Below are 27,778 nucleotides of genomic sequence, written 5' to 3'. Positions count from 1 at the left end.
CACTGCCAAAGATTTATGGGATGCTCTATGTGCAGCATGGGATGACAACAATGCCTCGAAAAAAGTTTTCTTGATGAAGAAACTTATGCGCATGAATATGAAAGAAGGCAGTAATGTTAGTTCTCACTTGAACGAGTTCAACAACATATTTTCAAATTACTTCAAAAAAGGTTTCAATTTCGATGATGAAATGAAGGCCATTTTCTTGCTATGTTTATTACCATTGTCATGGGATACTTTCAACATAGCCATAAGCATTTCTGCGCCTAATGGCAAGCTAGTTTTCAAAGATGTTGCTAGTGTGTTGCTCATTGAAGAGATTCGACGTCAATCTCTTGATGTGAGTGGACATGGTGATGCATATGTGGCTAGTGGCAATCATGACAAGCAAAGATAGCGTGGTCGTAGCCACAATCGTTCTAAGGATCGCAGGCAAGGTCGCAGTAAGAGTCGCGGCAAAGACATGAGAAATGTTGAGTGCTACTACTGCCATAAAAAGGGACACTTGAAGAAAGATTGCCGCACATTGCAACTTGGCAAGGGCAAGGAGAAAGCGAAGTCATATGCTACCACACATGGCACAGTGAAGCTAGGCAATTCTTATGAGCTTGATATGTGCTATGTGGGCAGCATCCAATTTTCTATGCGTAATGGCACCGAGTTTATGCTGGAGAATGTCATGTACCCAAATTGACAAAGAGTTTGATGTTTGTTGGGACAGTTGGATGATTTAGGTTACACTACCATATTAGCTCATGGTTCTTGGATTATCAAGAAGGGAAATCTCATCATGCTCAAAGGCCAAAAGTTTGGCTCATTTTACTCACTTTATGTCTCTTTCTTGAAAGAGAATTCTATTTATGTAGGCGAGCTTTTGTCTACATAGTTGTGGCATAACCTGCTAGGACATATGAGTCAGATGGGAATGAAAGTCTTATAGCATTCTGGTTATATCCCTGTGTTAGATTACTCTAACTTCTCTTTATGTGAGCATTGCATCTATGGAAAACAAACTAGGTTGACATCAACGCCTTTAGACAAGGATTTAGAATGTCCTCTAGATCTCGTTTATAGTGACTTGTGCGGACCTATGCCAGTCAAGTCTCTAGGGGGAGCATTATACTTCCTGGCATTCATAGATGATTCTACTAGAAAGGTGTGGGTTTATCTCTTGAAGCAAAAGAGCAACGTCTTTAGTGTCTTTCTAAAGTTCTTAGCTTTGGTAGAGAACCATTTGGGTAGAAATCTTAAAGCTTTGCTAACCGACAACGGAGGCGAGGTCATCTCCTTCGAGTTCAAGGATTTTTGCAGTAAATGAGACATCAAAAAATAGTTTACCACGCCTTACACACCCGTCCAAAACGGTGTGGCTGAGAGGATGAATAGAACCATTCAAGAACGGGTCACTTCTATGTTGTCTATGGCCCAATTACCTCACAAGAGTTTTGGGGCGAAACTATTGTAATGGTTGCTATTTTGATCAATCGGTTACCTAGTACACCATTGAAGTAAAAGGTTTTGTAGAAGATATGGATGGACAAACAACCTAATTATGACAGATTACATGTATTTGGATCTGAGTCATTCTCACATGTGCCAAAAGAGCCTACACAAAAGCTGGACCCCAAATCACTCAAGTGCATCTTCATTGGATATGGTGTGGACGGAGAGATGGGATATCGTCTCTGGCACCCGGAATCTAAGAAGGTTATACGTAGCTCATAGGTGATATTCAATGAGTCTAAGATGCATAGACAACCAGTAAAAGACATAGGGTATCGTAGAGTACGGTTTGATGATGTAGCCTCATCACGAGTTAAACAAAATGTTGGGCGTGCTAGTGATGCACCTTCCACTAGCGCGCGCGCGCACACACACACACACACACACACACACACACACACACACACACACACACACACACACACACACACACACACACACACACACACACACACATGTTACTCCAGAGATAGAAAAATCTAGCAGTCAGGCACTTCGGAGGTCTACTCATACATCTCGTGCACCTGAGTGTTTTGAGCCAGGATTGGACTATGTGCTAGTCACTAACTGTGGTGCGCCCACTTGATACAAAGAGGCCATTCAAATGGACGATAGCGTGAAGTGGAAAGAGGCTATGCAATCTGAGTATAACTCAATCTTAGCAAATGAAACTTGGGAATTACCAGAGTTACTTGCAGATAAAGAGACATTGCCATGCAAATGGGTGTACAAGAAGAAGTATACCACTGATGATCCCGAGCCTAAGTGTAAGGCTAAGTTGGTTGCTAAAGGGTTCAAGCAAACAAAAGGCGTAGATTTCGACGAAATCTTTTCTCCCATGGTCAAGATGACTACACTGCATCTTCTGCTTGGTCTAGTAGCCATTGAGGACATGAAATTGGTCCAAATGGATGTGAAGACATCATTTCTTCATGGGGATCTTGAAGAGAATGTCTACATGAAACAACAAAAAGGTTTTGCAATAAAGCCCGAGAAGCCAACACGGACATAATTGGTGTGTAGACTCAAGAAGGCTTTGTATGGGTTAAAGCAAGGCTAAAGACAATGGTACATCAAGTTCGATAAGTACATTCAGTCCCAAGATTATGTACGGAGCCAAGACGATCACTGCTTGTACACAAGGAGGTTGAATGATGGTTCCCTCATCGTTTTGATTTTGTACATGGATTATATGCTCATAGCCGGGAAGTCAAAAGATGAGATTGTACTTCTCAAGCATGCCTTAAGCAACCAGTTTTCTATGAGAGATTTAGATGATACACATCTCTTTCTTGGTATGCATATCAAGAGAGATCGCAAACGTGGTATACTTGAACTCTCACATGAAGAGTACATTCACAAGGTCTTGCAACGTTTTGTTATGCAAAGGAAGAAAGTATCGAGTATCTCAATGACTGCATAAAAATCTTAGCAAGCATGATTGTCCCAAATAGAATGCTAAAAAAGCAGAGATGACAAAGGTGTCATATTCTTGAACAGTTGGCAGTCTCATGTTCGCTATGGTTAGCACACGGCGAGACATTGCATATTTAGTGGGAGTGGTCAACATGTATATGGAAAATCCAGACAGAAATCATTGAAAAGTAGAGAAGCACATCTTTGAGATACATCAAGTGTTCAGTCAGCAAGTGCTTACGCTTTGGGAACAATGATGCATCCATAGTTGGATACACTGATTCGGATTATGCTGGTTGTGTGGACACTAGGCGATCTGCATCTGGCTACTTTTTCTTGTTTTGCTGAAGCGACAGTTTCTTGGAGATCTTGTCTCCACAATTGCACTTCGTCTTTCACAATTGAGGCAGAGTATGTTGCAATTTTCAGTTCCAGTAAGAAAGCTGTGTGGTTATCTCGTCTAGTCGAAGACCTTGGTATACACCAAACTCCAGTGCTCTATTATGATAGTCAGAGTGTGATTGTGTTATCAAAGAACCCCGTATTTCACTCCAAGTCAAAACATATAGAGGTCAGGTATCATGTAGTACGGGATATTTTAGCTGGCAAACGCATTGAGTTTGCCAAAGTTCACACGGATAAAAATGCAACGGATGCTCTAACGAAGAGCTTAGCCTCAAAGCGGTTCGCACATTGCATAGAGATGATGGGCGTAGGGTGAACCTATGGTTACGCTTCACGTTTTGTACAGTTGTACATAATAACCCCTACATTCTTTAACCACTTGGGTCATGTTTGCCTTCAAGTGGGAGATTGTTAGGTTTTAGGTCAGTGGCCCGTGGGCTGGGTGCTCGTCCATTCTCATTATTTGGTTATAATGGAATCAATAAGGAGTTGAGAGGTCACTGCTTTCATAAGCTCCACCAAAACTCTGTGTGTTTTTCTTCTCCCCCTTTCTCTCCTTCTCTCTCTTGCACTCACCGACTCTTCCCCACAAGGCAGGCCGAAGGATGATAAAAGGCAAGCATGATAATGCTTTGCAAGCCTCTTTCTGACAAGAAAATTAGTATTCATTGAAGCGATCACATGTCATGACAAATTCTTCAAAACTCTAGTCAATCCCATATGAAACATTAAAAGCAAGTTTTGTCCAACGCTTTCATTAGCACTTCCAAAACATTTCCTCCCTAAAAGTATTGGGGGGATTAACAAGCATGGCATTCATGTTATTATACTTAATTAATGCATCAATTACTCAATGTAAGAGAGAGAGAGAGAGAGAGAGACTCAAAGATAACTTGATTGATAATGATCTACAACGACACTTGAAGTACACAATAACTAGCTACTTATATAGTAGCTGCATATGGCTAGGTACACCTCTCAAGGGTCACATAAACATCTTTCCCAAGGATCAAAGGGTAACTCCCAAAGGGGAAATACGGAATGACTGGGAATAGCTTTTGGACTCTTGTGCAACTCAACATACCATATGTGCTACGCCATGTGCCCTCACATGCTCATATGATGATTATACTGCTAAATGTAGAAGAGATGATTCACACACCAATTGTCGGTATATGCCAAAGGGCACTATCCCAACACTCCCTATCAAGTGGGCAAAAGATTAATAAGTACTGAGTTGCCAAAGTCAGATTTCCCACAAAGTCTCTTACCTTCTCTTTGCATTAGAAATGACCATCGAGTCCCAAGCATGCTCGTTGTCAAATAAAGAATTCAACAGAGCATCCCATTTTTCATTTCTTTGATCCTGTATTGATTGGTTTGACCACCGCTGACCAAATATGGAGGCCTTATCAAATATGAATTTCGTACAACTTTCATAGATGACACATCAATGGAATTTCTTGTTTTCTCTTAAGAAGGCTAGTATCCTCACTAAGCACACATTGAAGACCCTTGATGCTATGAGCCGCTTAGTTTTCCATCCCTCAAATGAACTCATTCTCTTTAGAGGTCATCTTAAAGAGCCATTTTCATTGTGATCGTGTCTCCCCATAATAGAAAGAGCCTCATCCGAGGATCTTCCTTAGGAAGCGGAAGACAAAGAGGAAAATATGCAAGCCCATCAACGATCCTTTCCTTTTGTGTCCCCAATGAAATTGGCTATTTGGAAATTCTCGATCATTGTGCTCAACAAAAGCAATGTAAATTGTGCACACATAATCTATATCCATGTAACATACATCTTTTTCTCCAAAATAGATGCACATGTATTTTACACCATTAAGGTATCTCATCACACCTTTCACTATCTCCCAATGCTTCTTGCTACAATTTTCAACAATTTGGCTAATGATTAGTGCTCTCGAAGAGAACATACCAAACAAGGGAAACTATAGCAAACTTGAAAACAAGACATTCATGAACCCTTAACAGAGAGCCGTTAGCCTTAATAAAGCGATGAATGCTACTAAAAGAGACTCTGGCACAAAAAAAGGAGGGTTGTGAATGCATTAACAAAGGAGGAGTTAGCACACACCATACATGCACGCACACAGACACCAAACAATACAAGAAAACTTCAAGGTTGCATTGGTAACAAGGTGAAGAGTCATGTGGGCCTTCTAGAACAAGAAGCTCTCAATGCTTCATGAGACCATTAAATGGTAGAAACTGTTGGGAGGCTTTGGCACATTTGAAAACAATAAAAGGAAATCTTCAAGAGTAGAGTATCATAAAGAAAAGGGAAAAGAGGATTTACGTTTACACCAAGAAGAGGACAACAAAGAGTAGTAGTACTAGTTCTAGAGCTAATAAGAGATGTAAATAAATGTGACTTTAAGATTTTTGTCCTGCTCAAGAAAGGACAATAAATCTTTAAGGTTTTGATGCAGAACAACAACTCTTTAGTTTGCTTTTGCTTTCACCAAATGAAAGAGTCGTTAAAAAGGAAAAGGTTTGTGCTTTAGAACCAAAACATGTGGGTTTGAAGCCCCTTCAACTCTCAACTCGCTCTTGGCAGACTATTGATTCTTCCCTCCAGCATTTTATATTTTATTTTCCTCAAGAAAATTAGTCCCTTCATGACCCATCCACTGTTCTAGCATAAATGACAACGTGTTGGTGTAGGTGGATGCCTGCATGTGTCAAGTGGCTTTCATTGACACTTCCAAAACGGTCTCTCCCCATTGAGAAAGTGTGAGTTAGTCCCAACCATACTCGTTATCACACCACAATTTACCAGAGCAGCCCATTTTTCAGCTCATAAATGGGAAAACTTTGTCCCAATCATCCTCGTTATAGATAGCACCACAAATTCAAGAGCGCAGCGCAGCCCATTTTTCAGCTCGTAAATGTCTTTGATCCTGTATTGATAGCTTTGACCACTGGCCAAATATGGGTGCATAACCAAATGCCGCCTCCGTCCAGTCTGGCATGTCATATGCAGAGTCCTACACCACTAACTTCCTGAGCGAGATGCCACTCTCCTGTTTCTGGCACTGGATCTTTCCTGAGCAGCAGCATTGGCACGGTCCTTTGCAATTCTTTCCTCTCTCTGTCTTAAAGTAGATTGTGTCATTGCAGCTCTCTGAAGAGAACCATCTGGATTTCTTACCATTTTCATAGGTGACACATCTATGGAAAACCTTGTTTCCCTCTTTAAGAAGTCATCCTCACTGAGCTCAATTGCAAGCTCCTCTTCAGCGCCTTCATCTTGATACAAGAGTCCAGACCCATCAGCATCATAATTGGGGTAACCCCTCACATCCAAGACCCTTGACGCTATAAGCTGCTTAGCTTCCTATCTCTCAGGTGAACTCATTCTCTTTTGTGGTTGCCTCAACGAGCCACTTTCATTCCAATTTTGTCTCCCCATAATTGGAGCCTCACCCAAGAATCCTGTTTGGTTAGCTTCCATGCGATACAACCTGAGGGGTGAAACTCGATGCAGGTTTTAGCACAGTCAAGGCCCCTGCTGATTTTTCACAGGATTGTGCTAGCAAGAGGTTTTGTGACATTTTGACGAGTCCACCATGTTCATAGTTCAAGCAAGGATGAAACAATGTAGCACAGAGGTCATCTTGCTGATATCTATAGAAAAGTGACTGTAGAGAAGAAAAGAGCTTCATCAGAACTGGCTTTACATGAATTCAAAAACACCACCAGAAATAGAAAAAATAATCATACTTGAATGCAGTTTATACAAAGGACAAATGTGTTGAACCATCAAGTAGATGATTGGCAAATCAACCCTCATATCTCTTGAAGAACAAACAAGCTTTTTGTGTGTACAATTGTAATGAAAACCTCAATTTCAGCAGCTACACATTTCAACTTTCTTGTAAATGCTTGAAGTGATGATGGCGGACATTGCCTTTAGTTCATGATGGTAGACGTCTTAGCAAACTCTCTTAAATTTGCATCTCCAATCTTGAAGTGAATATAGCACAAGGCATTTACATAGATCTAGATACTTAAGTCATCTTGTTTCAGATGCTTCCTCGAGAAGGTGTAGAGTCTCGAGTACCGGCTTGTACTGTGTTGATGCAATATAAAGGAATACCAAAGGGCTCGCTGCTGCTACTGCCCCCCCCCCCCCCCCCCCCCCCCACCCGCCCCCCCGCACCTTCATCTGTCGCCCCCGCTCGCCATCGCTTGCTACCCTACCCCCCCCCCCCCCCCCCCCTCGCTAGCGCTGCCAGTGTCCCCAGCTGCACGCGCTGCCCCTTGCCCTCCCTTGCGCTACCCCTCCCGTCGCCTGCTTGCCTTTTGCACCCGCCCCCACCAGCCCCCACTGCCTGCTGCGTCACCTGCCCCCATTGTGCTGCTCCTGTCCGTTGCCCTTCACTGCGCTGCCCTCGGTGCCCGCTGCCACTTCACCCGCTGCCCCCATTTCGCTGCCCTCACCCACAACCCGCTGCGTTCCCTATCCCCCCCCCCAAGCGGCTCATTTCGTTTTGCCGTTCCCTCCCCGAGGTTTTTTTGTCGATTGCCTCTGGCAGACTGGCAGTGCTGTTTCTTTGACAATGCTTGTTGGGGTCCTTTTGCAGAGAAATTGCTTTACCCACTCTTTTTCCGCCACAGCAGCAGACACTGGTGGAGGCTCAAGCTCCGCCACAGAGGGACTCTGATGAAGTCAACTCGCCCGACCCTGCTGAGCCCACCATTTGACTTGCTCTCTCACCGACAGAGCAAGCGAGCCTAGCTGCAGAGATGGACCACCTATACATGCGACTTCCATCATCTGCAAGATTCTCGGCACCTGACCTAGCAGAGGCTGCGTGACCTTCTCCAGGCAAGCCTTCTTGCAGAGGCGGGCAAGATCTTGGACGTGCAGTTCCTTGGACGAGGCTACTATCAGATCGAGTTTGAGACCTCCGAGATGGCGTCCAAGGTCATCGCCATGAGTCCTTTGACCATCTGAGCATTTCGAGCCCACTTTCGACAGTGGAGACATGATTTTGACCCAGCTTCAGATGTTCTGGTAGAGGAGGCAGACCTCCCCATCTCAGTTTGCTTTCTTGGTTTGAGGAGGGAGTACCTACCTCTTTTGTCCGGGATTGGCTCAGCGATTGGGACCGTCTTGGAGACACCTCGCACGACAGCATCTGTAGCTGTCAAGGCGGCCGGCATTCCCTTGGTACGCGTTCTGGTTAGGGATACCCACACTCTTTCGAAGGTCATCCTACTTCCTCGGGTGAGTGGGCGTTGGTTTAGACAGAGCGTGGAGTATTCGGGCCTCCCGAATCAGTGCTTCATTTGTCGACAGATGGGCCATCTTGCGAAGGCCTGTCCACGGAGGAGGCCTCGACCTACACCACAGGCCCAGCCCTAGCCTTCAAGGGCTAGCCAACAGTAGCAAGCAGAGATACAGAGCACACAGGCAGAGCCACCCTCCGAGCTTGGGGCTCAAGCGGAGGAGGGCTGACAGCAGGTTCGTGGCCGACCACGGCAGGGGCCGCAGCGCCAACCTGGCACTCAGAGTGGTCCTCAGGCGCGTGCCCAGCAGTAGTGGGTTCCCACGGGGAACCGATTTGGCCCTCTTTATTAGGACGAGGTCCCCACCCTAGCCTCCACCTCAACCTCACCCTCGACAGCCCCCCCTCCCCTTGAGTTCCCCCCATCCTCTTCAGTTCCCCCCCCCCCCCCCCCCCCCCCCCCCCCGCCTCCTGCTCCCTCCGCCTCTCCACCTCGCTCTCCTACCTTTGCCAATCCCCCTCGCTCTCCCTCTCCACCCGCTCCCCCTGCTTCGGCAACCCCCCTCCTGCTCTAGTCCCTCAATCGACCCAGGGGGCAGGGCCATCCTCGACTGCTAAGAGATCTCTTGGTAGAGCCTTTGCCACGAGTCGCTTGGCGAGAGAGGGACAACCTTTCTTGCAACCCCCTCTCCTGGTATAGACGTCCCCCTTTGTAGCAGTCCCTCGTGGTCTGACGAGCTTCGACATTCGGTGTTGATGGGACTTCTTTGCCTACGACTATACATGTTTTCTCGGTGACTCTGCATCTGACCTTGAGGTAGCCTGCTTCAGGGTTCATGTTCTGTTCCTTGCAGCTAGGGGGATAGATGCCTTGGACTCGGCGGTGGCTTCTCTTTTCCCCTTTGTGGTAGGGACTAGACTGAGTGGACTTTTGACTCGGTGTTGGAGTGGCTACAAATACAGGCCCTAGAGTTCTCTCATCACACGGGAGACCTAGGGGTTACAGACATGCTTTACACTCTTTGGCCATTGGCCAAGTTTGCTGTGACACCTCCAGACGCAGCAGGATATAGACACATTGTGGTTCACTTTTTTGCTGATACGCACTGCTGGACAAAGGAGGTTGCTTTACGCACGGCTCGATCTACTTGGGCTTGGGCTAGGCACTCGTTGCAGTCACGCTTATCCCGAGGACGCCGGATGCGGATTACTCCCCATCCAAGCCCGCCTCGAAGATAGCACGTTTAGCTGCTGCGGCAGCAGCTGTTCTCTCTCACTCCCCATGAGGATCGTCTCATGGAACGTACATGCATTAGGTGGGCCCCAGTTTCAACGTCAGAGGGGCCGACTGCGTCAGGAGCTTCAGCGATGCCTTGTGGGAGGAGAGATTGACATTCTAATGCTACAGGAGTATCATCTGTGTGAGAGCTGCATTAGACGTTGTGGTCAGCTTTTGCGTGGACGATATGATACTTTTTGGTCAGCTGCTTTTGGACCTAAAGGCATCCAGGGTGGGGTATGTATGACTATTGCGGATTCTTTGCAGCAGGCCATTGTGGGCAGAGGGATTATTGTGCTAGGCAAGGCTCAGTGGATCACTATGCAGGTTCAGGGTTGTCTTGTGGCTTCTTGAACATCTATGCGCCCAATGTGGCGAGTGCACGAACAGAGTTTTGGTCACAAATTGTTGAGTCTCTGCCTCAGGTAGAGCAATGGTGCATAGGGGGTGACTTCAACATGTTGGAGGACTCCTCTGACAGGATTGGTGGTAGCCATGCTACTGTGCATGGAGTTGAGCTGGCAGCTTGGGAGAGGTTTTGTATGACTAAGGGTTTCGGATGTGTGGCAGCATTCTAGCTTTGTGAGACCCCCAGACAGCCTGGCCTTCTCTCGTTTGGATCGCAGAGTGGGCAGAGTGAATCTATCGCGGATAGATCGCTTCTACACTAGTGACCACTTCTGTGACTTGGGTGAGACAGTTGGCATTCTGGCAGGGACTTCCTTTTCGGACCATGCACCAGTGATCCTTACAGTGACAGATAGGCAGAGGAGGGGGAGCACGATGTTTCGCATCCCTGAGAGGGTCTTGCTAGACTCTACGCTCAGAGAGCGAGTGGAGGCTCTTTGGACAGAGAGCTTAGACATGCAGGATTCTCCTGCTGACAGAGTGGCATCAGGACTAACTCAGCTTAGTCGATTCTTTCTTCAGGAGTCTTTGGCTCGCTTGGCTGCCAGCGAGAGAGGAGCAGCGTCTCCGACGGGGCGTTGCTTCCTTGCAGAGGATGCAGGAGCAGCATCCAGACAGTTCTTGGTTGGAGGAGCAGTTACAACAGGCTCGCCAGGAGCTTGTTAGCACAGAGGAGAGGCGCCATGAGTTTGCTTTCCATCGACAGGCATCTCAGTGGACCCAGGTGGGTGACAGAGTGACAGGTGCTTTCTTTGAGACAGCGGGACCTCAGCATTCGCATGCCAAGGTCAATCAGTTGAGGAGGCCCAACGGGTTAGTTGCTTCAGAGCCAGAGGATATGCGTGCAGTTGCTACCGACTTCTACCGCGATTTACTGTCTGCAGAGTCTCAGTCGGAGCGTCAGGATGCATGCAGAGAGCAGGTGTGGGCACAGATGCCTTGTCTTGTGACTGAGGAGATGCGTTAGAGGCTTGAGCTGCCTCTTCAGCCAGAGGAGCTGCAGACGGCTCTTAGTGCACTCCCCCGTGGTAGCTGTCAAGGTGAGGATGGCTTGACTCCCAGTTTTTTCTAGGAGTACTGGGACTTGCTTGGCCCATATCTCTGTAGTGCTTTTCAGTACATCCTGCACACAGGAGAGATGCCTGACAACATGAGTGAGGGCTTGATCTACCTCATTCCCAACGAGGGTGGCTCCTTGGATGAGATTCGACAGTGGCGCGCCATCACCATCCTCAACTCAGCCTACAAAATTCTTTCCAAGGCTCTAAGTTTGAGGATTCAGTCACTTCTAGAGAGCATTATACATGGGACTCAGACAGGTTTTGTCAAGGAGCGTAGTATCCTTGACAACATCTTTACTTTTTGGGAGGCTTCTGTCCTTGCGCGGCTCCGTGGTGAGGATCTGGTGATTCTTCTTCTCGATTTTGAGAAGGCCTACGACAGAGTTGACTGGGAATTTCCGGAGGGCACTCTACGCAGGATGCGCTTCTCAGATGCTTGGATAAAAGGGGTCTCAGCTTTGTACAGACGAGCACACAGTCAAGTACTTCTGTCAGGAGGTAGAGGTGATCGCTTCATGCTCACACGTTCGGTCAAACAGGGCTTCCCTCCGGCCCCCTTCCTCTTTCTGTTCTATGCTGAGCCGATGAGCAGGTTTTTGGTGTCGCGGCAGGTTGGTTTACGTGGCTTAGCAGTTCTATTCGGGGAGATGAGCTACTAGACGCTGAGTTTGCAGACAACTCAGCCTTGTACTTGGATGGCCAGGAGGCCAACCTTCACAGGTGTGAGCAAGCTCTTGAGACCTTCTGTTGTGCATCTGGTGCATTGATCAACTTGAGAAAGACTGTGGGTTTCTCGGTTGGTAGTGCTCCTATACCTGATTGGATGCCAGGTGAAGGTTTCAGGTGGATTCCCCCAGGGACTACAGTTCGGTACTTGGGCTGTCAAGTTGATTTGGACTTGTCTCCCGAGCAGTAGATTGCTTCCCTCCTCCTGTCTATCAAGAGGAAGTTGTTACTTCGCACGACTTTCTCTGGTAGGCAGAGTTATAGTGGCCAACCAGGTGTTGTTGGCTACTATGTGGTACATCACTTCTTGCTGGATCTTCTCAAGTTCTTGTATCAGCCAGGTAGAGAGGCTGATCAGAAACTTCCTTTGGTCAGGGCGTGACACTCAGACCGCCCGGGCCAAAGTGGCTTGGCAGGTCATCACTCTTCCTTGTTCTCAGGGAGGGCTTGGGCTCATAGACCCAGCACAGCAGAGCAAAGCCCGTTTTGGGAAGTTCATCGTCAGAGGACTTCTTCCAGGTGAGGAGCCCTGAAAGGAGTTCTTGTTGCAGCGGCTTCGTGCTAGGGTGCCTCAGGCTGGAGGCCCCTGGCGACCTTCGACTAGATGGATTTTCCCACAGATGCGCAGAGTTGGCTTGAGCAGGAGACTGGAGGACCGCTTTGTTGTGAGTTTGCTTTGATCTTGGGAGTAGCTGCGGCGAGGCCTGGAGCAGCGCCAGCCTACTTGCACGGAGGAAAGCCTGAGACAGCCCCTTGTTTGGAACCCCATGGTTAGCACTCAGAGAGGCCACTTGGTTGGTAGTCGGCCTCATGTTTCCTGAGGTCCCATGGCAGAGGGTCCAGCACGCTCTTTAGGTGACTGGTTACAGTTTTCAGGCTTGTCAGAGAAGCTTCAGGGCTCTTAGCTCCAGGGCATGAGAGGGGTGCAGAGCATGTGTCAGGACATGTCAGAGGCAGTACCAGCGGAGTGGCTCACACGTCTCGAGTCAGCAACGCCCAGATGGATGGGAGCCTTCACGCGACTGGAGGTTCTCATCTCAGTTCGGGCTTGCTCAGAGACTGTACCTTCCCTGTTTTTCGAGATACAGGGTGAGGGACGCTTACATCGAGTTATAGTAGAGGCTCTGCAGGTGTCAAAGTGCTGTTTTCAGAGGATCCGAGTGGTGGGCATCTGTGGGAGGACTTATGTCATCGATCATGACCCAACAGCTTTTGAGACTGGACACTGGCGACTGTGGGCTTGGGAGAGCTGTCCACTGGCACAAGTACAGTGGGATCCTGGGGAGTGGCTTTGGAGGGACCCTTTCTCCTCTGCAGACCACCCAGGCGTCCCTTTCTTTCAGTACACTGTTCGACTGAGACGTCACATACTGTAGCACCTCATTGGCAGGAGGAGGGTCTCACAGCTGAGTTCTTGGCAGCTTTTTGGGAGAGGTTGTGGGACTCGAGACAGCCGAGGCGAGTCACTTTGTTCCAGTGGCTGGTTGCACACAGAGCTACAGCAGTTGGGAGCTGGCTTGTACATAGTGGTCTCTCGGTCGTACGTGCAGCTTGTGACCATCTTGTGGAGAGTCAACGTCATTGTCTTTGGGACTGCCCTTTGGCACAGCAGGTGTGGCTTCGTGTCCTTCGGCTGATGCCAGCTCTTTCCAAGGCTCGGCAGTACACTTGGCGGGCAGCTGCTTGGTCCACTCTCACGGGCCTGGCACTTCAGTTTGAGCTATCCTCCACCAGCAGGATGATAGTGATGCAGGGGGGTTGACCTACACTCCAGCCTGCTAGAGAGCTTACTCCACAGGAGTGGTGCAGGGAGAGAGAAGAGTGTTGGGAGCTCATCAACGGCCTCACACTCTAGTTCATCTGGCGGGCCCGCTGCTTCCGCATCTTCGAGGCTCGCCTTGTACCACAGGCAGAGACTATTCGGGATCTTTGGCTAGAGCTGATCATACTCTCAGAGGACAGTTCGAGAGACTCCAGGGCAGCTCCGACCGCATGCCGGAGCGCAGAGAGGCTTTCCTTCGACTCTGGCGCCCTGGGCCTTTCTTCACCATGGTTCAGGGTGTGCTCAGATGGCACTACCGCCCACCTGTGTGGCTCTTCCCTCCTTCCAACTCTTGATTTAGCCTCATTGTACATATGCTGTTTTTTCATTGGGAGAGTCTCCCCACCATGATTGTTGTAGTCCTCTCTTGTAGAGGTGGTTGTAGCCCTATGGGCAGTTTCATTAACTAATAGAAGGATCTTTTTCTCAGAAAGAAAATTCATCTCGTTTCTTATTAGGCAAGGCATTCTACCATTTTGCTACATAATTCTGATCATGGGCTTAACATACAGAAATTTAGAGCAATCTTGTCATCCAATAGCCTTCTAAGTAGGGCAATTATTTCACCTATTCTGAGAGGCTATCTAGGCCACTCCGGCTCCCAATGGAGTAGACTCCCATGTCACCTACTTTGAGAACTATCTAAGCCACCTTAAAACTCCCTTTTTTAAGTGATTTTCTTGTATCACAGCTTGAAGCCATAGTTCAGATGGCAATTCCACAGCATCCAAGGATGAGCTTGCCAAGGTTGTCACATCCGCCATCATATCTTGGTTATCTTAACCAGTTGGATCTGTTTGTCCTCGAGCATCTTGTGAATTCACCCTATACCTGATGCTAATACCTCTGAAGGAATGGCCTTCTCTTTCAGTAGAGAAGACTTGATTACCACTATAAGATTGTTGATCATTTTTGTGGTAGGTGGACTAACGACTTCCTCCTCTTTGAATGTTGATCTTTCATCTCCCTCTGCCTCTTGTGATAAGAAGAGGGAACTTGTGAAATTGTGTACTGACTTTTCTCCATCAAAAATGTTTTGCATGGTTGCTTGTCTTTGATCTTCATCTCTTAGAATATTGTCTTCGCATGAAAAAATTAGATTTTCCAACTGTATAGCACCCTTACTATCACGAGGAAAAACAAGAAACTCTATTATAAGCCATCAAACATTTCCAACCAACAAAAGCTAACATGGACATTAGCATGGTATATTGAAGAGATGTTTAGGTATGACATGTTATGTGGTATATAGCTCATCAGGAAACCATTTTCTTTTCTCAAGAGTCAACCTTTTACGTTTGTTTTTTGTGCCAAACCTCTTGGTAGAAGTTGGTACTCTCAAAGTGAAGCTTTCACGACAACTCAGCTAAAGTGAACATTAAGGAGGAACTCGTAGAGGTGTGTAAAATATTGTGGATTATGTACCTTGTCATATGGCAGACCTCTTTTTTCTCTAGAGTAAAACCTTTTATTTCTCTCTTATGTTTCAATCCTAGCACCTACGAAATGGTGCCATGGATGTAACTACAAAAGATGCATCTGATTTGTCCTATAGGTTGGCTTTAAAAAAAAAAATTTCTTCAAACAGCATAATGCCACTACAATACCCCTCTACTTGGTCTCTTTACTTGTTAAAGCAACAGTGGACGACTACTTTCTGTCCCATGTGATCGCAACACTCCCAATGAGAATAGAAAACCACTCCTAGATTATCAATCAGACACACTACGAGCCCAATCTACATCTCTATACCCATAGAGCTGCAACTTCACGCCAGCCTCATAAAAGAGTGCATAATCCAAGGTAGCACCTATATAGCACAATGTGTGTCTCACTATAGTTAAGTGTGGCTTCTTGCAAAGCTGCATAAACTGACTCTCAAAAGTAATTGTGTAGCTCGAATCCTGTGATGAGATTATCAAGAAGATCAAGCTACCCACAATTTTCCTGGACATGGTAGGGTTCTCGAGCACTTCACCCGCATCAGCTCTCATGCTCAAGTTTTGATCTAAGGGTATATCAATAAGACTTACAATCAGCAATACCACACTTTGGCAACATAAGTTTCACAACATACCTAATGTCTACTGCTTCTGTGAGAGCACTATGCCCTGTTCTGATCCTTTCAGAACCAGCAAGGGCAGCCTCCTTGGGTGCCTATTGGCAGCCCTAGGAAGGGACAAATGGGCGCGGTGTTGGCAGCCACAAATGGATTTTCGGGCAGCAAGGTGCGCTTTTAGCAACAGCCTACACCAACCTTTTCTGGAAGCCGACTGAGGCATGAGGAGGGTCTCTCTATTGCTTGAGAGCCCGTGCATAGGCTAGATCTTTTCCATTGCGACCTCTTGATGGCACCATCTTGTATCCAATGATCTCATCTTCAGGATACCTCCACTGACAGTTCAGCTTGTAGTAGATAGAGCTCTTCCTGCCTCACGTTGGCGATTATGATATGCAGCCTTGAGGTCTCTAACGCTCCATTTCAGTCTCCGATTTGATGTTAGGAGGTGCAGTGCCTTGCTATCCTCATTCTTGCCAAATGGTTGCCCATGCTGTGCTCATGTCTGAGGTCATATCAGCAGTGTGCATGAGCAGATTGCAGTAGTAGTAATAATTGTGTGTACCAAGGATCTATCCATTATATTTCTTGTTCACACATTTTGCTACTTAAGATCATTCAGTGTGGTTCACCCACATATCTAATCATTCATGGATCTCTCGCAAAGACATCTCTCCCTACTTCTTGTTGTCTTAGAAGAAATCCTCGTGGAATCCTCTATGATGTACACTCTGGCATTTTCTGAAACTCTAATTCCAATTTGTGGTCCTCTTGACCCCATCACAACAGTATAACCACTTGTTTGGCTTATGGGATTTTGAGCTAGATTCCCTTGAACAAACTTCTAGATGTTTGAAATCCCGTTGATCTTGTAGCTTCAGTCTCCGAAACATGTGTATGTCCTTGAGACTCGTTAAATCCCGTTCATATCAATAGCAACACATGAACAAAATCTGCAAATGACTGAACTTGAATAGAGAGAGAGAGAGAGAGAGAGAGAGAGAGAGAGAGAGAGAGAGAGAGAGAAATGAAAATGAAATGAAATGTTATATTAACGTCTTCAAAAGGCCAAAATGACCTATGAGACCAATCAGTTACAAAATAGTGAATCTAATACCATGTCTGGGTACAAAAGAACTAGAAGTGGAACAAAATACTACTACTACTACTACAATCTAAAACTACGTGGGTGTAGCAGCTGATACAATAGATACCCGGTAAACTGGATGTAACAGTGTGTGAAACAAAGATGGAAGAAATGGTGAGGATCCATCCTCATCTGCACTCTGGATGTCGAGAGAGTATGGCTCGAATCTTCTGTTGTAGTCTCCGTCGATGCTGTGTAGCTCCTCTCCTTAGTCGCGGTCGTCTGTATCTCTGTAGCTCCAATGCTCGGTCGATGAGAGTGCCAGTAGTGGTCGAATGAGTGTGGGACGAGCTCTGCAGTGGTGGCTGCTCCTCTGGCTGTCCCATATCTAGTGAAAAGAAATCTGTAATGTGTCTCTGGGACTGCCTCTCTCTAGCTCTCCCCAGTAAAGTGTCTCTACACCTGTGTAACTCAAGTAGATATAGTCCAAGACATCTCTGATCCTCATAACTCATGACCCTAGATAGAGGACCAAAACCCTCTCTGAATAAGCAGTGGAAACGCCCCCGTATCTCATAGAACACTGTGCAATGACATATGTAGTGCAACTCTGTCTCTGGCTCTCTCTGGCATAATCGGCATATCCTGCTGTCTGCTGGTATCCCTCTGAATCTACCAGTCTCAATCTCGAGCTGATGTGAGGATGTGCGTATCTGACCAATGGCACAACGCAAACCATGAGACATATGTGTGTCCATGTAGCTGGGTCGAATCACAAACCCATCTCCTGTGAGGTGGAGAAGATGCTCTCTATAGAAAGCCATCTTCGTGCTCAACTCCTGAGGCGGCTCTATCCATGTCCTCCTGGTGTCGAGCTGGATCAGGTCCTGACGAATGAGTCTAGTGATCTCCACCCATGTAAGAGACAGCGAGGGTGCCTGAAGAGAATACTGGAAAGGGGGCAACCTGTCCATGGTGAAGCCATGCGTCTGAAACCATGAAGTCATCTGTGCATACCAGCATGAAGTGTCCCCCTGTAGAGCTAACTGTCTGGAAGACTCAAGGGCCAGTCTAGCATATCTGTCTCTAGTAGTATCCCATAGGCTGTGCACAAAGGACACTGATCTGGTAAGCGCCTCAATCTCCATGGGGGGGGCAGCTAGCTCTGCTCGAATGATCGCGTGAGGTACGGAGGCCTTGGCTCTAATCAATCGGGAGATCATAGATACCAAGGGCCTCTCCATACGTCTCCAACCATCCTGGCCTACAGAAGGTCCCCATACCTGTACCCCATACATCATAGCTGAGGCTACTAAAGTATCAAAGAGCCATAACTTTGTCCGAGGTTCCTGGAACTGAACCTGTGAACACATCCTCTCCAAGCCTCCCAAGTCCGCATAAGCTCTGGTCAGTCTAGTCTCTGCTGCTCTCCCCAAAGAAAGCCTCGGCCCAGTGAAGACTATCCCAAGGTAAGTGTATGCATCTGTATACTCCACAATCTCTTGACCATACGTGAAGGTCGGTGCCGATCTCCTGATCCACTGTGGTGTGGTGTTAAACACCATGACCTTGGTTTTACCAAGGTTTACAGACAATCCACTATCCTCTGCAAAACTGTGTAATGCATCCAACTGTCGCTGCATACCCTCTGGTGAGTCAGAGATCGAGACAATATCATCAGCATATAACAACAATGGGATCCACGTCCCTACCAGCTGGGCACCTCTATCACCCTCTCTGTCAATGTAATTAGACACCTCATCAACATACATACCAAATAGAGTAGGAGACAATGGGCAACCCTGTTTCACCCCGATAGTGGAGTGAACTAAGTCAGATATCCCCTTTGGGGTGCGTACATGTCCCATCACTGATCTGTATAAAGCCATAATCCCCCAAATCAACACTGTGGGCACCCCCATCTCCTGCACTCTGCTCATCAGTCGAGCTCTCGGTACCATGTCAAATGCTTTGCGGAAATCCACAAAGCTACAATAAATCCGTCTCCCATGTGACCTGCCCTCCTCAATGATAGCTCTGAGTGTCAGAATATGGTCAAGAGTGGAGAAACCCCTCCTGAAACCTGCCTGTCCCTTTGCCCGTACACCCTCACCCTCTGCCCAGTTACTCAATTGCTGCTCAATAATGGATGCATACAATCGTGCGAGTGTGTGTCCAACCATAATAGTGCGGTAATTTCCAGGCTCTGTAGGATCACCTGCCTTGAATATAGGCACAATAGTAGACAACCTCCAAGTCTCAGGTAGTCCTTCACACATGGCACGATTGAACAACACTGCAAGAACCTCCATCAGCATATCCCTAGCATGTATAAAGTGCTCCGCTACTAGACCGTCATGATCGTAAGCCCTCCTGGTCCTCATCCTGTCAATGGCTCTCTTTACCATCTCAGTGGTAAAGAAGGTGCTCGTAGGTGGACATGGCTCTGTAGGATCTGGAAGCGGATCCTGCCCAGGAACCGTATTTAACGATGTCGCATACTGGCCCCACACGTCAGGAGAAGTAATCACTGGGGGAGGGGAGTGCTCATGGAAGAGTCGCCATGCCTCGCCTGAGTCTCTACTCAAGAACAACTGATACAAGTCTCGCTCCATCTGGGCCAGGTAAGCTCGTTTCTTCTGTCGCACAAGGCGCCGGAAAGCAATCCGCGACTGTCTATAGGTGATGACTCCTAAATGAAGATCCCTCTGAAGCTGGGCTCTCATCTCTCTGCACTCCTCATCATACCAACTATTCTGGGGCATGCTCCCAGAATGTCGCCTCCGATCCGGTTGAGTGTGTGGGTATGCCTCTGATGCTGCATCATGTAGTGTCTCAGTCAGTAAAGTAGTGCACTCCTCTACTGAGAGGCCTGGAGCAACTGTGCATAGACGATCCCAGATCGCCTCTGTATAAACCGAGTCAGTCTCTGGTGTAAATGTATAACGGGTGTGTGACCTGCCTCCTGATTTCTGGGCTGTACTAAACTGAAAAGATACGGACAGTGTCAAGAGAGCATGATCCACTGCTACGCCCACTGGTTTGGCTCCCACTGTGAAATCCTGAATACAAGGAATAAAGCTCGGCTGTGTCATAACATAGTCCACTGTACTGGCCCCATGTCTGTGTGGAAAGCATGTGAAGCCTGCTGCTCCAGGAAACCGCTGTAAGCCATTAAGTATGGCTAGCCCATGTGTAGTCGTCATCTCCGTGAGGTATCTCCCATACTCAGTCTGCTCTCTGTCATGTGAGCATCTGTCAAACCCCAGCTCACCCACATCCAACTCTCTAAGCATCTCATCTGAAGTGTCGTAGAAGACTGTCTGACAGTTGCCCGTTCGAGCATTGAAGTCTCCTAGGAGGATGATATCACCATCCCGAGAAAACTCCCATATATCATCATCTAGAATTGAGAAAGGCGACTGCCCTCTGGATACAGCATATACTGACGTACTGGGGGGGAAGTAACATATAGCAATATATAGAAATCGACCTGTGTCAGCTCTCAGCCTCACCCACATGTATCTAGCCTGATCATCTCTCCGTACAATATGTAGTAGTGGCTGTAGCTCCTCCCTAAACAACACCGCTACTCCTCCTGAACCTCTACTCCCATGCTCAGATCTCGTGACTGTTCTGTGGGCTGTTTCCCATTTGTATCCCACCACATGTGGCAACAGTTGGCCAGGGGCCTGGTGAGTCTCTGAAAAGAAAACAATGTCCTTGTCTCTGAAACTGTCCTCAAAGGCACCAACATCCAACCTCATAGACCCATTACAATTCCAAGTCGCCATCCTCAATGTGGTCCCATAGGTCTCGCACCGTCATGTAGAGCGCCGCTCTACAATCACCACCCGACCATCTCTGTAAAAGGCCATCTTCCCCTTCTCCCTTGCCACTTGAATCTCGGGCATTACTTCTCTCATATGCGCAAGTTGTGAGAGAGTGAGGTCATCGCCTAAGAAAATACCTGTCTTCTTGAGAGTAGGTCTCTTCCTCAAGAATTCCTTCTTCTCTTCCAATGAAGGGAAGCGTAGTATGAGAGCTCTTTCCTTTGAAGATTCTCCGGGGTCCTCACTCTTCTTGCCCACTCTCCATGCCTTTGTGTGTGAAGGCTTCTCCACCCCCATCATTGATGTGAGGCTTGTGACCTCTTTTTCCACATTGTTTATGTCCTTGAGGCCGGTTACCCTCACATGTAGAGCCCGCATCCTCCTTTTTTGTTCCTCTTCGAGGGTCATGTTGATAAGAGTGGGTGTACAAGGAGCTTCCTTACCTTTCCCTTTCTTGGCAACCTCAATCCATTTTTCGGCCTCCTCTACTTTCTTTTGCGTTTCGGATATGACCGCGGCCCATGACTTCTTCTCCTCATTGATGTTGTCAATTTCTTCCCTCAAAGAGGGCTGAAATTCCCCCTCTTCAAGCCTATTTTTTGACCGTGTTTCCAACACTTCTTTGTGGAGGTCCAAAATGCTATTCTCCAACGTGGCGATCTTGTTGAGAAGATGATCCTTCTCGTCCTTCCACCTCTTCTCCTTTTCTTCATTTTCTCGGAGGAAAACGGTCTTCGCGTTCCTCCAATCTTCCATCTCTTTTCTCCATGCTTTCATTTCCAATTCAATGATGGAAATTCGTTTGGAGTGAAGCATATATTTGAGTTTGCTTGTTGCCATAGGTGAGGTTGGGGATGACATGAGAGAGAGAGAGAGAGAGAGAGAGAGAGAGAGAAGAGAGGATTGATGTTTCTAAAGTGCAGAAAATGCAGCAAACCCTAAAACGCAGATCTGTCCAACAACCCAAAAAAGGTCGCGAACCCTAAAATACAGGTCGCGAGCCCTAAAAACAGGTCGCGAACCCTAAAATACAGCAGCAAACCCTAAACGAAAGCATGGTAAAGAGAGAGAGAGAGAGAGAGAGAGAGAGAGAGAGAGAGAGAGAGAGAGCTCATACGTGGTCGCTGCAGTCTGTGTGCCCTCCCAGTGGGGCTGGTGGTGCTGGGCGGCAGTGTTACCGGTCGCTGCAGTCCTACTCGCGCTGAGAGAGACCCGCCACTGCCTTGCTGCACCTGAGCGCGAGCTTACCACAGCAGCTTGGAAGCCTTACCAGTCGCTGCAGCCCTAAACGAAAGCATGGTCACACGGAACAACAGAGTTCCGTTCCCAGATGCACGACTGGCGCCTCTTCCGGTATTTCTTTACTATTGCTTCACAAAGGTACAACTCCCCGAGGATCTAACTCTCGGACTCTGCGTTTAGATGCTCTCCAAAGACTGGCCCTAGGACACTTATAAAGTGTACAAGGGAAGCCCAAAAAGCAGAGCTCCAAAAGAATCAAGTTCAAAAGCACTGCACCCAAAAGCTCTGATCCGCAAAAGCACGACGTAAAACTGCAAGCACAGCAACCACGCAAAATGCGGAATTCTGTACAACCTGCCATGTCAACATGTCAACCTGCCATGTCAATATGTCAATGTACAGCTTGCCATGTCAAAATGCGGAATTCCGTACAACCTGCCACAACAACATGTCAACGTGTTTTAATGAATTTTCAATTGGCCTATACGCTTTGTCAATCCTAGGATTGAGGCCCCTCAGCCAATGCTCTTCAAGTCAGTAGGGTTTAGGTGTTAAAAATCTAACCCATTAGGCCTCTCGGCCACATCTTTTGGGTTCAAACTTCAAATCTTCTGGGTTAGACTTTTAAACTCTTAACACCTTGTCCTCTCAACCAGTTGCTCAGGTTGGGCACACCACATCACCAACCTATGACCGTTAACCATGCGGAAGTGAAAATTCTCTTGAATTTTATCCACTTCTTAGGTGGTGCTCTGTGTGACAAAAGAGTAGACCACCATGTCTGTGTGTTTCCTTTCTAATACGACGCCGCCCTTCGTGCCTTGGAGTGTTCCGAGAAACGAACTCCCAAGAAGGCGATGTCAAACTACTAAATGAATTCAAGGACTCGATGGCTGTCCTAATAGCAAGAAAACGTATCAAACTTGACTGCTTCACCCCCATCCTTGAACTCCTTGGTCTTATTTCTCTTTTTCTCACTGTTTGAGCTGTCAGAATAGGACGAGATCTCCTCCTTTGAACTGCTAGATTGCTTTCTGTGCTTTCTAGACTTTTTCTTAGAACTACTTTTCTTGTTTTTCTTGCTTTTTCTCCGCTTCTGCTTTTTCTCATCCTCGTTGGAACTAGAGGACGACGAGCTGTCAGAACTCTCTGAAGACGAAGAAAATTTGGGTCATCTACGAAATGAACACGCTTCTTGGATCTTCTAGCCCACTCAAAAGTAGATTTCCGGCCCAAATACATTTCTACTAATTTTCTTTTCTTTCGAGCGTGCTTCATGCTTTTCATCAACTGATTTGTCTTCTTTTCAAGAGCTTCATCAAACTCTTTCTATGAGTACAATTTTTGCTTTCCTGCACTCGGCTTTGATTTTACGTCACTACCGACTTGAGAGGAGAATGGACGGCCTCTAGCCATCTGGAGTGAACCATCAAGTGGGTAATTCTTCAGGTGATTCACATATTTTGAGTACTTGGATTACTTGATTAATCTTTTCATGCACATGTCAACCTGCAGTTGATGTTTGTACTTCGCTTTGTTGAGATTTCCCACCAGAAATTTGTCAAAATCTCCCTACTCCTCGGAAAAACACTTACTCTCGTTGGAATCTTCGTTGATTTCCTCTATTTCTTTGGTAGGATTTCTCTTTTCTTCATGTCCCCACAAACTTAACAGTCAGAGGGGTATGATCTCTGTGGATTCTCTACAAGAACCCATGTGAGATGCAAAAAGAATCAGATCCTTTGTAGAAGAAGAATTGTTTGAGCTCTCATACCACTATTATAGGCTTAGATACTCCAAGCGAGAAATCAATAGCAACATAACCAAAATCTACAAACCACTGAACTTTGAGAGAGAGAGAGAGAGAGAGAGAGAGAGAGAGAGAGAGAGAGAGAGAGAGAGAGAGAGAGAGAGAGAGAGATGTTATATTAACGTCTTCAAAAGGCCAAAATGACCTATGAGACCAAAAAGTTACAATTGGTGAATCTGATACCATGTCTGAGTACGGAAATTACAAAGTTATAAAGAACTAACACTAAAACACTAAGGAAAAAGGAAATAGGGGGCAGTGGGAGGGGGGGGGGGGGGGGGGGGGGGGGGGGGGGGGGTTTGTGGGTTCGGATGAAATCTCTCATTGGTCACTGTTGGATCTCATCGACCTCCTCCATGGTCAGTACTCTGGTTGGGCGTCTTGCATGTCGAGCTAGAGTGATCTGTATCTTCTGTTTGCAGCCTTCGTCGGTAGTGGGAGACCCCCCGAGGTCATGAGCATCTTGATCTGCCAAGCTCAGTGGCTTGGTCAAGCAGCGTACCTCTAGTATGAGTAGGCTCTGAGATCTGCTGTAATGAATGCTCCGTTGGCTCTCCTTTGGCCTGTGTAAAGAAATATGTGATTCGTCTCTGAGATTGTCTTTCCCCTGATGTCCTCAGCAAGCTCTCCCTAAGTCTGCACAGCTCTAGTAGGAACAATCCGAGACACTTATGATCCTTGTATCTCATGACTCTAGAAAAAGGTCCGAAACCTTCTCTGAACAAGCAATGGAAGCGGCCGCGTATCTCATAGTATGCCGGGCAGTGACATGTGTAGTGCAGCTCTGTCTCTGGCTCTAAGTTACATAGGTGACATATCCTGGCCCCTGCCGGCACCCCTCGAAATCGGCCAGTCTCGATCTGGAGCTGAAGTGAGGATGTGCATATCTGTCCAATAGCGCATCTTATCCCATGAGATAAGTGTGTATCCATGTATGCAGGCCTAGTCACAAAGCCGTCCTCCGTGAGTTGGAGAAGATGCTCTCTGTAGAAGGCCATCTTCGTGTCCAGCTCCTGTGTCAGCTGTATCCATGTGCTCCTGGTATCTAGCTGAATCGGATCCTGTCGTATGAGTCTGGTGATCTCTATCCGTGTGAGAGACAGGGAGGGTGCATCCAGGGAGTATTGAAGCGGAGGTAATCTATCCATGTTGAGACCATGCGGCTGAAACCATGCTGTCATCTGTCCATACCAACACGCTGTATCGCCTTGTAAAGCTAGTTGTCGAGATGACTCCAGGGCAAGCCGAGCGTATCTGTCCCTAGGAGGATCCCATAGACCGTGCATAAAGGATACTGATCTAGTCAATCCCTCCACCACGGGGGGGGGGGCAGCTAGCTCCGCTCGGGTAATCTCATGTGGTACTGAGGCCTTAGCCCGAATCATCCGAGCGATCATAGAGACCAAAGGCCTCTCCATACTTCTCCATCCATCTGTGTTGCCAGATCTCCCATGGTGGTCTACTGAGGGTCCCCACACCTGAACTCCATAGAGCATAGCTGGAGTCACTAGAGTGTCAAAAAGCCAAAGCTTTGTTCGCGGTTCCTGAAACTGAACCTGTGAACACATCCTCTCCAGTCCTCCCAAAGCTGCATATGCTCTTGTCAGTTTAGTCTCTGATGCTCTCCTTAGTGAAAACACCGGTCCACCGAAGACTACCCCAAGATAAGTATATGCATCTGTGTACTCCACAGTCTCCTGGCCATATGTAAATGTGGGTGCCGACCTCCTGACCCATTGTGGTGTGGTGTTGAACACCATAACCTTGGTTTTCCCCAGATTGACAGACAATCCATTGTCACGAGCAAATGTATGCAGAGCATCCAAATGACGCTGCATCCCCTCTGGAGAGTCAGAAATCAACACAATATCATCAGCATATAGTAACAGCGGAATCCATGTTCCTGCTAGCTGAGCCCCCCTGTCCCCCTGACGCTCTACATAGTCCGAAAACTCATCCACATACATCCCAAAAAGAGTCGGGAATAGGGGACATCGTTGCTTTACTCCAATAGTGGAGTGGATCATGTCAGACATTCCCTCAGTGGTGCGTACCCGCCCCATCACTGTCCTGTATAGAGCAGAATACCCCATATCAACTCTGTAGGCACACCCATGTCCTGTAGTCTGCGTATAAGTCTTGCTCTCGGCACTGTGTCAAAAGCTTTGCGGAAATCCACAAAGCTACAATAGATCCTCTTGCCATGGTGTCTACCCTCCTCAATAATAGCTCTGAGTGTCAGAATCTGGTCAAGAGTGGAGAAACCTCTCTTGAAACCTGCTTGCCCTGGTGCTCTTATGCCCTCTCGCTCTGCCCATCTACTCAAGTCTTTCTCAAGAACAGATGCATATAACCTAGCTAATGTGTGACCAACCATGATGGTGCGATAATTCGTGGGAATCATGGGATCTCCTGACTTGAAAATAGGCACAATCGTAGACATACTCCAAGTCTCCGGGAAGCCTTCATACATGGCTCGATTAAACATCATAGCGAGGAGCTCTGCAAGCATATCTCTAGCATAGATGAAGTGCTCTGCTACTAGACCATCATGATTATGTGCTCTCCTTGTCTTCATCCTGTCAATGGATTTCCTTACCCGCTCGGCAGTAAAGAAAGAACATGTCTCCGGGCATGTCTCTAGTATGTCCGGTAGAGGTGGTTGCCCTGATGCTGTGTAGAGAGATGTGGCATATTCCCCCCATGTCTCAGTGGAGGTGACCGTTGGTGGTGGTGAATGCTCGTGGCATAGCCTCCATGCTTCGCCTGAGTCCTGACTTATAAATAACTGATACGGATCCTGCTCTAGCTGAGATAGATAAGCCCTTTTCTTTCGTCGCACTAGGCAGCGAAAGATAATCCGTGACTGTCTATGTGTGGTAATACCCATGAGCACTTCCCTCTATAATTTGATCCTCGTCTCTCTACACTCCTCATCATACCAACTGTTATGGGGCATGCTCCCAGAGAGAGAGAGAGAGAGAGAGAGAGAGAGAGAGATGATATGGTATGTTATATTAAACGTCTTCAAAAGGCCAAAATGACCTATGAGACTAAACTGACAATCTTGGTGGATCTAAAGACTAATACAATGTCTGGGTACAAAAATAAATGAAGTAAAGTGAAAAACTAAAATCTTAATTGCTAGATGTGAACTAAGCAGCTAGCTGGAACTGTGTAGAATATGAGTGGGGGGTAGGGGGGGGGGGGGGGGGGGGGGGGGGGGTGAAAGTAGTGACTTGGGACTAATACAACACAATGTGAGCGTGCGTGTGGGAATATAATGGGTGAGAGCTGATACAAAGGCTGATACAAGATGAGCAGGATGTACAATCCTCAAAAGAGCTAAATCATAGGAGATCCATCATCGGTCGTTGGCAGATCTCATCAATCTCCTCCATGGTCAATAGTCTGACTAGGCGTCTTGCATGTGGGCCAAAGTTATCCGAATCCTCTGATGCAGCCTCCATCGATGCTATGTGGTCCTCCGTAGTCGTGGGCGTCTAGATCTCCCTAGCTTGATCACTCGATCGATCAATGTGCCTCGCGTGAAGAGAATGTGAGCTTTGCTGTGGTAGCTGCACCTCTGGCTGCCCAGTGTCCACTCTAAAGAAGTTTGTGATCCGTCTCTGTGACTGGCTAGCCTCTCCTCTCATCAGGCTCTCTCTGTGTCTGCGCAGCTCGAGCAAAACCAGACCAAGACATCTTTGGTCCTCATACCCTATGACTCTAGAGAGTGGTCCTAAGTAGGTAGTGAAAGCGGCCTTGTATCTCATAGTAAACTGGGCAGTGGCACGTGTACTGCAGCTCTGTCTCAGGCTCCATGTCCTGGCCTCTGTTGGTACTCCGCTGTATCGACCAGTGTCGAT

At 47.3% G+C, this 27,778-nt stretch overlaps 1 protein-coding gene across 2 annotated transcripts in view; it reads right to left on the bottom strand.

Moving 5' to 3' along the window:
• Window positions 1-5,659: 5,659 nt before the first annotated feature.
• LOC147450741 (uncharacterized) overlaps window positions 5,660-27,778 on the bottom strand; it is a 72,100-nt gene continuing 49,981 nt past the window's right edge. For both annotated transcript variants that reach the window (XM_086519817.1, XM_086519816.1), the window contains exon 2: window positions 5,660-6,989. In XM_086519817.1, the coding sequence (XP_086375943.1) occupies window positions 6,976-6,989 (14 nt within the window). In that variant the 3' untranslated portion in view covers window positions 5,660-6,975. The remainder of the gene's footprint in view (window positions 6,990-27,778) is intronic.

The sequence above is a fragment of the Adiantum capillus-veneris genome, chromosome 9 (assembly GCF_014529385.1).
Source record: "Adiantum capillus-veneris isolate H3 chromosome 9, ASM1452938v2, whole genome shotgun sequence".
Lineage (NCBI taxonomy): Eukaryota > Viridiplantae > Streptophyta > Polypodiopsida > Polypodiales > Pteridaceae > Adiantum > Adiantum capillus-veneris.
This window is presented reverse-complemented; position numbering and strand designations above follow the sequence as displayed.